General features: G+C 31.8%; 1 protein-coding gene across 1 annotated transcript; it reads left to right on the top strand.

Moving 5' to 3' along the window:
- The first annotated feature begins 1,133 nt into the window (after positions 1 to 1,133).
- On the top strand, positions 1,134 to 6,938 carry AAE13 (AMP-dependent synthetase and ligase family protein). The gene is made up of 16 exons (XM_079040530.1): positions 1,134 to 1,389; positions 1,854 to 2,008; positions 2,110 to 2,271; positions 2,514 to 2,673; positions 2,776 to 2,864; positions 2,975 to 3,045; positions 3,141 to 3,192; positions 3,318 to 3,425; positions 3,678 to 3,776; positions 3,892 to 3,984; positions 4,397 to 4,474; positions 4,580 to 4,766; positions 4,881 to 4,954; positions 5,878 to 6,057; positions 6,497 to 6,550; positions 6,653 to 6,938. The coding sequence occupies exons 1-16, from the start codon at positions 1,257 to 1,259 to the stop codon at positions 6,698 to 6,700; spliced, it is 1,743 nt and encodes a 580-aa protein (XP_078896656.1). The 5' UTR covers positions 1,134 to 1,256; the 3' UTR covers positions 6,701 to 6,938.
- The last annotated feature ends 4,011 nt before the right edge of the window (positions 6,939 to 10,949 follow it).

The raw sequence follows: 10,949 nt of genomic DNA, 5'->3' as shown, positions 1-10,949 counted from the left end.
AATCCCAATGCTTGAAATCTTAAAAGATGATATCCTTGTGGATGCTTGAAAGTTAGGACTAAAGTTTTCTGAATTTCGAACCAACTGTAGGCTTCCAACCCTCATAAAACAGGGAACCTTCACTAGTTCCTAGAAAATGTTGTATTTTTGATGATGACGTTGATATAATTTTTTTTCCTGAAAATTTTAATAGGTGTAATCTCTACCCTAATAAATGAAAATCTTATTGCCACTTGTCATTCTCTCATTTAATTTGCCACATGTCATTTTGTTATAATTTTGAAATATATTTATTTTCCACTTGTCAATTACATCATTATTCATTTCCACTATATCATTAATTTAGTTTCCATAAATTAAACCTACTATAATAACTATTAATTTCAAATTTGAAATTTGAAATTTCAATTTCAGTTTTAAATAAATTTACACTTTAAACCATTGTATTTAACATTTTATTATAATAACTCATTTAGTACACGGGTCTAACAAGTAAACACATAATTTTAATTAATTTATTTTTTACATGTTTTTTTTTTCATAATTTTCACTTATTTTATATTTCAAACTCAAATAAACTTCTCACTTAATCACTCTTATTTAACATTATGTTATAATTAACCCGTATAATATACGAGTTTAACAACTAGTATATAAAAAAGCAAAGATGAATTTAATTAGTTACCTTCAAAATCCAACTTGAAGTAATGACTTGAGGCTACTCATACGAAAAAATATTTTTAGGTGTTTTTGAATTTCTAATAGGTGTAACATTAAAAAATTTTCTGCAAACATAAATTTGACTTTTACTTCTAGCTACTTACTAGTTTCTATTCAAAACCTTAAAAAAAAAAAAAGGTTAGTTTAGGTTTTCAATTTTCATTGCGTAACGCTCCTTCATTTGACCCTACCTAGAACTAATTCCCTCCATCTTTGCTAATCCTGCTAAAACCCTATGATGTTTGAAGTTCAAAATCCATACAGATGTGTTCACCAAATTAAAGTGAAGGGCGAGGCAAAAGGCTAAGATCAGTGATCAGATGCCCTTCGCGCTCGAAATTAGCGTATGCTCCTACGTAATCTATTTTATCTAATCTTCCCTTCAACACGAAACATTTGTCTCTTCCCTGTGATGTCGATGGATGAAAGAAACGTGGACAAACATCTTTGGTAATTCAATAATTTATTGATTTTCACGACTTTTGCCAGTTGGTGTACGCCATAAATATATATAGTGCCCTTCACCGAAAATAGCGATGAACAGATGCTCTCCATTTATTACCATTCTTCATAATAACTTCAACAAGAAAGTCTTCTTCTTCAACTACTTCCTTACCCACTACAATCCTCCTTTCATTTCTAGCTTCCATCAGTCTCGTCGATTTTCTGGTAAGTTGATCGATGCTTTTCCAACTTGATTTTCAATAATCGCTTGTACTGTCTTTCCCTTTTTCCCCTTCCCGTTTCTTATATGATTCTGTGGTTCTTGTACGTGTAATCACTTCAAGTTTTAGGTTTTTTTGGAATCCGTAAATGTTACGTTTGTAATTGTACTCCAACTGTTCGTCAAAATGCTTGGTTCTATGGAATTCAATTATGCGTCTTTCGAAATTGTACATGAATTCCGATAGTTACGACTACTGAATTGAATGTCATTAGGGATCATCCTAATTGTTTAATTTTTAACAACTGATAGATATATGAATGATCGTTTTTGCCGTACTTGTTTGAATGATCGCATTAATGGAGTCTTATAGATACAATTCGAACTTATAATCATCCCCTCTTTGAGTATAATGTAAAATCATCATCATGATAACATTTTTAGTTAATCTTGGTGCAATTACATATAGCTTCGGGTTGTAGAACATCCATGGAGGTTGTGAAAGAGATTGCTAATCATGGAAGTATTGCTCTGAAAGCCGATGACAAGAGTTATGCCTACAACCATTTAGTTTCTTCTGCTTCAAAAATATCCCTTTTGTTATCCAATCATGACCAAAAACTCGTGAGTACAAAATACTAAAATAGTATTGCAATTTGCAGTATATAATTTCTCATGAGACATGAAAATGACCAAAATCTTTTATCTTGAAATCACTTTTGCAGGATAAAAATAAGAGTCTAAATGGTGCTAGAATAGGTGTTGTGGCTAAACCTTGTGCTGAGTTTGTTGCTGGAGTACTTGCAATATGGTTAAATGGAGGTGTAGCTGTTCCACTTGCACTCAGCTACCCTGAAGCTGAGTTGTTACATGTCATGACTGACTCGGTTTGCTCTCAAAACAACCTTAAACTTTTCTACTTTCCTATGTTTTTTATTTGGAAGAAACTGCTTTGTATTTGGATGATATTGCTAAAATTGCTTTAATAGGAAGAAATGAAATTCAATAAAATGACTCTTTTCTCCTTATTCAATTAACATACCCTTTTCTTTAATGTGGTTTCTGTGGCTTTTGTAAGATACAATTTTATTCTCCTAATAATACAACATTGTTTATTTGAGTTTTGAAGGATGTGTCCATGATTTTGAGTACTGAAGATCACAGTGAGCTTATGCAAAAAGTTGCAGCTAAAACTGCTGCTCAATTTTCTCTAATACCAAATGTTCCTACCATGACTTCACAAACAGTAGATAATCAAAAAGAGATTGTATTTGCAAATAACATAAAAGGTATTTATCCATCTTCTTTAATATATATATATATATATATATATATATATATATATATAATTTCATATACAATAATAATATAAAATTGTCTTATTCATACAGATGATGATCCAGCATTGATTTTGTATACTAGTGGAACAACTGGGAAACCTAAAGGAGTTGTTCATACACACAGTAGCATTTTAGCACAGGTAATTTAATGTTTTGAAAGAAAATACTTTAAAAACCAAACTTGTGAAAGATTCATATATTTTGGAAAAAAAAACATGTTTATGATCTTCTAATTGCTGCATAATTTCAGGTGAAAACATTATCAACAGCTTGGGAATACACATCAAGTGATCGTTTTCTACATTGTCTTCCATTACACCATATCCTTAAATAAACATTAAAATATTACTTTCAATTCCTTATTTCTTCCAAAAATGTTTCACGTTTCTTGTTGATTCTTAATTCAAATCTGTACACGTTCATGGGCTCTTCAATGCACTATTTGCTCCTCTTTATGCGGGGTCCATGGTAATCAAACACTTTTATGAAATTTGCAATTAAGTAAAATAAATTATTTATCATCACCAATTATATATATATATATATATATATATATATATATATATATATATATATATTTATGTTTTTTTTAGGTTGAATTTATGCCAAAGTTTAGTGTGAGTGGTATTTGGAAAAGATGGCGTGAATCTTATCCAAAAGATGGAGCTAAGCTTGATGATGCAATTACTGTATTTACAGGGGTATGCCATTTCTTTTTTAATATTTAAAACAATGTGGAAAAAGATGTTTTTTTTTCTTCCACTTTTATCTTTCTCATTTATGTTGCATATACAAAATATATTTTGCGTATGCAAGTTATAATTAAGAAAACCAAACAAAAATATGTTTTTTAACTTTCGTATCATATAATGGCTAAAATTATTTACCAATTTTGTCCTTGTCCTTATAATATCTGATTTTTTATTTTTATTTTTTTTATATTTTTATTTTAGGTTCCAACCATGTACACAAGGCTGATACAAGGCTATGATGCAATGGATCCAGACTTACAAGCTGCTTCTGCAACAGCTGGAAGCCAACTGCGTCTAATGGTGATTATATTTTTTCAAAAACATAAAGATATAATAATATAACCCTTTTTTTTCTTTTAACTAATTGGATTTTGATATTAAAAACTATAAATTAATTAACATTTTTAATTTCCAGATGTGTGGCTCCTCAGCTCTACCCCTACCCGTAATGCAAAGGTGGGAGACCATCACAGGACATCGATTATTAGAAAGATATGGCATGACAGAGGTATTATTATTATTATTATTTATTTATTTATTTATTTATTTATTTATTTATTTATTATAAGTCACCTCAAAATAGATTCTGTTTTTTGATAATTACAAAAATAGCCATCGTATGATGTGGCATTTAACCAATTGACCACTTTGTATTACGAATAGCAAAAGTGATGCTACAAATTGAGATATTGCTTTATAAAATGGTCCCACCAATTTCACAATATTTCGGAATTTCACAAAATAAAAGCTTTTATAACCCTTTTTACATCTTTTTGCTCCTTTTGTCTGTAAAAAGTAACTCCAATTGCAAAATTGTTAGACGAATTGCAAAATATGAACAGTTTCGCAATTTTATTTTATCGGTAGTAAATTTGTTAAGGGTAATTTCTGTAATTATCCCTTCGTTGTTGCCCTTTTAGTTTGTGATGGCAATTTCAAATCCGTTAAAAGGAATGCGAAAAGGAGGCACTGTAGGCAAACCCTTTCCAGGAGTCGAGGTTAGCAAAATTAACAAAAATCTAGAACTATATGTTATTCGTTATACAAATTAAAAAAAAAAATACAAATTCATAATACGGGATTATAATTGTTGTAATAAATAGGTCAAGATTCTTACAGAAGATAATGTTAATGATGGGGTTGGTGAGCTTTGTGTGAAAAGCCCTTCGTTGTTTAAGGAATACTGGAAACGTCCAGAAGTAACAAAGGAATCATTTATAGAAGGTGGCTTTTTTAAAACTGGTGATGCTGTTAGAGTTGATGAAGATGGATATTATGTCATTTTAGGACGTAAGTTTTTTTTTTTTTTTTTTAAAATGTTTTCCATTTTCATTTCCATTGTATTTTTGGTTTTTTATCAGCGTGTATTTTGAGTTTTTGACACGTTTTATATCCTCAAATTAGGTACTAATGCTGATATAATGAAGGTTGGTGGATACAAGTTGTCAGCATTAGAAATTGAAGCAATTCTTTTAGAAGTAAGTTTTCTCAAAGTGCTGTTTTTTTTTTTTTACTTAAAGGACTAATAAACCTTCTAAATGAGACTAAATGACCATTTTACCCTTATATTTGAAAAAAAAAACAAATTATTTTATATATATTAGAGGCAATTGACCTTAGGAATATTATAGTCTTTGGGTTTCAGACTTTGGACACAAGACTTTCCTATGTTGGTAGGTTTGGTCCCTGTGTGGAAAATAAATTACAAAAACTGTCCCTGTAATTTACAGAAAAGGTCCATGTGCAGTTTCTTTTAACAGAAATGGTCCATGTGTGTAAAGACTTTCCTATGTCGGCAGTTTTGGTCCTTGTGTAGAAAATAAATTAAAAAAACTATCAATATAATTTACAGAAAAAGTCCATGTGCAGTTTTTTTTTTACAGAAATGGTCCATGTGTTCAAAAAAATTACAGTATACTCTTTGGGTTCGAGACTTTGGCCATAGAATTTTGTATGTTGCCAGGTTTGGTCCCTATGTAGAAAATAAATTACAAAAAATGTCCATGTATTTTACAGAAAAGGTCCCCATGCAGTTTTTTTTAACAGAAACAGTCCATGTGTTCAAAAAATTACAAAAATGGTCCCTGCCTAATAGAAAGCTTACAGATTAATATCTAGTTTCTTAATATTCATCATCTTAACTTGAGAGGAGGTGAGAATAAAAAAGAAGGGAAAATGGGTAAAGAGTTATTGTCTTAATACATTAAGCTAGGCTTTTTTAGCTCAACCCATTAACCCATTCAGTTCAGATTAAGCTATAAGAAGAAACAACAATGTATTGTTTTCTAGCAAGCTATATATGGATGTTTTCTTTTGACTTAGCGTAGAAAAAAACAACTTAATACAGAAAATCAAGGAAATTTACGAATTTGCCCTCATTTAATATGACTTGATTGTACAGCATCCAGCTATTTCAGAATGTTGTGTGTTGGGGTTACCGGATAATACTTATGGAGAAGCAGTGACTGCAATAATTGTGCCAGATATGGAGATAAAGAAAGCCCGTGAAAAAGACTTGAAGCCTGCAATATCTTTGGATGAACTCTCTTCATGGGCTAAACAGAAGCTTGCTCCATACAAGGTATCCTTATTCCCTCCATAATCATTGCTAAGAAATTTGTACTTTCATTTATTTGATGTTTAATCCTTAAAAAACCCAATATACAGGGTCTTTTATGTAATTAATCCATGTTTTCTTGTTCGTAACACTGTACACTTTCTATTTCTTTTCCTAGTAGGAAATTACACTTTGAAAAAGCTACCAAGTTATAGTAGTGAAAATTGTTATGCATTTTAATGACATTTCTATAATTTGGTAGAGTTTTTAAATTATTATTTTTGTAATAGACAAATCAATGAAGTACGTTGTTATTTCTCTCATTTAACCCTTGCTAAAAAATGCAAAACCTGATTGCTTAAATTGGTTAAAAAAAATGTAACTTCATTGCAGTTATAAATTACTAACCCAACTATAAAAAATTACTGTTTACTGATGTTGTTTTCCCATTTATTATCTTCAGCTACCAACCCGATTATTCTTATGGGAATCACTGCCTCGTAATGCCATGGGGAAGGTAAAATCCTAAGACCATATTTTTTGCCATATTTGCTTGCATTTATAAGGATTTAAAACTTAAAACATAAAACTTAATCAATCATTGTGTGTATTCTTTTAGGTGAACAAAAAGGAATTGAAGAAGACACTCGCTGCTGAAGAACAATAAACCAGTTTCACCATATGCAAAATATGCAATGTAATGTTTCTAGTCTTATGTTGTTGCTTGCAAATTTGGTGATTTTGTTCGTGGTAGAATATTACTTTATTGCTAGTTGTAACAAGTCTTCTAGGAGTAATGTGGTTTTTATATTGGAAATGGCATTAGTATTTTGGTTTATGAAAATGAGGTTGTATTCTTGTAGAGAACTTTTGAGGATAAATTCGGTAGAGATTATTGAGTGTTTTGTGTGGTTGCATTGTTTATGGACCTTTTGGTGTAGGCCTCATGGTATGATTGACTCAAGCCATTTAATGTTGGACTGCATTTTGGTTGATTGTTCAAAGTCTTGATTTGAATATATTTCGTTGGTGACGTATTGGCGATAATTGACATGGATAAAGCACTCCAAAAGAGTTTTCTTAGGTTTTTTTTTTCTTATATGAATCAACTGTGTTGAGATGACTAGAGATAGCAATATGACTTACAATCCCCAACTTCTTGCCCCTATCCCCTACAAGTGGATTTGTTATTGTTAGAATAGTTATATTTATATGTCATAATTTATGAAAAACTCCGACTTTTATTTTTTGAATAGTGCATTTACTAAATTACCATTTTATTAAATTAATTGTGAATTAATTTGGAGTGTGTGATGTTGGTGATTTAAATGTTATCTAACATGTTTTAGTGTAGTTATTAATATTAATAGACTGAATTCTATTTCACTCACTGATGTTGGAGGTGAGGGATGCACACTAAGAGCGATTCATATGAGCTTGAGATATTGGGGTCCGAGGTCAGAGCCCCTTGGCGGGGTCTATGGGCAACGCCTCTAGGGAGGTCCAATGGGCAGAGCCTCTGGCTTGGGGCAACACCCCAAAACATAAACAAAATTTTATATCGGGTATGACTGCAGCCATGCATATTCCCGTCAAAACTCACTTGATGACACCATGATGATGTATGTGTTGGTTATGTCTGATACCTACCTATTTTGGCGCCAAATTTGCATGCAATCATCAATAACTATATTTCCCTCTTGTATAAGAACATGTTTTTTGTTCCAGAAAAAGGGTTACAAACATATACTTGAAATATGTTCATTAATATTTTCTCTCTCTCTCAAGAACACATCAAGCAATGTACTATATCTTTACCAATCTAAGTTAGGCCTGTAATTTGGATTGGTTCATTCTTGGATTATCTCACTTCTGAATTTGTGTACCCAGGTAAAAAGGATGAATTATATATCTCAGAAAGTGTTTGAAAACACGATCCTTGAATCTATCAAAGTTTGTATTTATTGTTATTTCTGATTCCTTAAAATATAACATTTGAAATCTGTAATTTCTGTAAAGGGATAACAATGGCAGAATCTGTCAGGAACATGAGTTCTAAGTTTGGAAAACTTGATAAGTTTGAATGAAACGAATTTCATCGTTGGCAGAAAAAGATGCACTTTCCCCTTACCACTTTGAAGGTTGTACATGTTTTGAGTACTCTTGCACCAGAAGCCCAAGAGAATGAAACGCTAGAACACACCAGAAAACATTGCAAATGGGAAAATGATGATTACATCTATTGTGGGCACATTCTGAATGGTATGTCTGACTCTCTCTTTGACATCTATCAAAATCATGAATCTGCAACGAATATATGGGATGCACTTGAATCCAAATACATGGTTAAGGATGCTTCAAGTAAGAAGTTTCTTGTTAGTAATTTCAATAATTACAAATTGGTGGATTCATGGCCTGTCATGGAACAATACAATTAACTCATAAGGATTCCGGGACAATTTGAACAACATAAGATGCAAATGGATGAATGCATTTCCGTTTCAAGTGTCATTAACAAATTGCCCCCATCATGGAAAGACTTTAAGCACACTTTGAAACACCAAAAGGAAGAGTTGTCTCTGGTACAACTTGGTAGTCACTTAAGAATTGAAGAGGGTATTCAAGCTCAAGAAAGTGAAAAGGGAAAAGAAAAGGAAGTTCCTGGATGTTCAGTGAACATGGTAGAAAATGACAAACATTAGAAAAATAACAAAGGAAAAAGGAAGAAGAAAGATGACCATCACAAAGGTTCAAATAAGAAAGAAAAACTTGTGTGTTGGAATTGCAACAAACCTGGTCAAATGAAACGAGATTTTCATTTGAAGAAGAACAAAAATGGTGCAAGCACTTCTAGATAAGGATCTAATGATCAAGGTCCTAAACCACAAGGTTAAAATTTTATTTCTGAAATTACTACTATTGTTGTTATCTATCATGTAACACTTATTTTTGAATCATTCTATGTTCAGGATGATGATCATGCATGGTGGATAGACTCGGGGGCGACGAGTCATGTGTGTAAAGATCGCTCTTGGTTCAAGGATTATGAAGTAATTAATGATGGATTGGTGATGTACATAGGGGACCATAATAAAGCACCTCTTGTGTGTCTTTATGTTTTAGTTCTAAAAAAAGTCTTCTTCTTAAGAATGTTATTCATGTTCCTAAGATTAGAAAGAACTTGGTTTCTGGTGGTGTAATTAATAGATGTGGATATAAACAAGTCTATGAATCTGATACGTTTGTATTAGCTAAATGTGGTACAGTTGTTGGGTTTGGTTATTATTGTAATGGAATGTTTAGGTTGAATGTAAATAATAAAGTTGCAGATTTTATATACATGGCTTGTTCTAGTATTGATTCTTCTTCTTTATGGCATGCTTGTTTAGGACATGTATATTATAAAAGAATGTTTAAAATGTCTAAAATTGGATTAATACCATCTTTTGATGTTAACATAGAAAAATGTAAAACTTATATCTTAACTAAGATAACTAGACAACCTTTTCCTAATGTTAAAAGGGATTTTGTTATGCTTGAATTAATTCATAGTGATCTATGTGATTTGCATTCAACTCCATCCTTAGGAAATAAGAAATATATAGTTACTTTTACAGATTATTATTCTCATTTTTTCTATGTATATTGTTTACATTCCAAGGACAAAGCTCTTGATGAATTCCAAATTTTTTAAAAATGAAGTTGAATTGCAACAAAATGATTTAATCAAAAGATTTCACACAAATCGAGGTGGAGAGTATTATGATCCTAGTTATTTCCAATCTGTTGAAATTATACCTGAAATAACTGCTCCATATACTCCTCAACTAAATGAGATTTCTGAAAGGAAAACTATATTTCTAAAGGAAATGGTGAACTCTATGTTGTTTGAGTGATGGTTTCTAGGGAGAAACTGTAACGTCCGCGTTTCTCGCTTGGAATTAATAAGATGATGTAATAGTTAGGGTTAACAATTGTAACTTATTTGATATAATAAAGGCAAATTATTTGAGTAGTATGTGATTATTTGTAGTATACGTGCTTACGATAATTCAATAAAATAAGAACAAAATACGCGTCTAAAATAGAATAATAATTAGGCAAAATACCTTGAGGAAAGTTGAAATAGTCGTGATAAGTATTTCGGAGATATAAGGAACACTCAAATCAGACTTATAACGAAGAAGTTATGGTCTGTCAAAGTTTTGCAATTCGACCCGATTCGGCAACGCGCATCGTAAAAAGTAAATTTATGTTAGGTTACTTTTTAGCCTTAGTGACCTAACCAAAATTCATAGTAGTTGTTAAACCAAGAGCGCACATATAGAGAACTTCCAAATTTGAGTTCAATCGAGGAAGTTATGATTCTTCTAAGATTCAACGTAACAATAGACAACTCAAATATCGAATTTTAGATCGGTCGATTGTTAGCCTAAACAATCTAAACAAGAGTTAAAGATCTCGTTAATAAGAACCCAACGATACAAAGACAGTCGAAAATGGACGTCGGATGAAAAAGTTACGCATTTTATACGAGCTTTAACAATTAAAGCCTATGTGAAATAAAAAAGTCAAAATTAGTCAACGAAGTCTAAATGAAAGTTGTAGATCCCGTCGATACCTACGCGTGGATATAAAGAATGTTGAAAAAGGAGTTCGTATGAAGATGTTATGCAATTTTGAAGTTTGAATTTCGTTGCACGCGTCTACCTTCTAGAAGCCATTGTGTAGCACCAGTCAGATTTCGACACTAGACACCACACCCGGTCAAGCACATCGACCATGTACGCGGCACGTATGTAACAGCCCGGATTTCCAGGTATCTTTTATTCATATATTTTTGGTATTTTGTGAGGAGACTCGGCGAGCTGGAGCTCAGACTCGCCGAGTAGGATCACGGTTCTCGACGCGGGTTC

The sequence above is a fragment of the Lactuca serriola genome, chromosome 4 (assembly GCF_051521515.1).
Source record: "Lactuca serriola cultivar US96UC23 chromosome 4, Lser_US96UC23_V15, whole genome shotgun sequence".
Taxonomy (NCBI): domain Eukaryota; kingdom Viridiplantae; phylum Streptophyta; class Magnoliopsida; order Asterales; family Asteraceae; genus Lactuca; species Lactuca serriola.
Note: the sequence above shows the minus strand (reverse complement) of the source record. Positions and strands in the feature narration are given on the sequence as shown.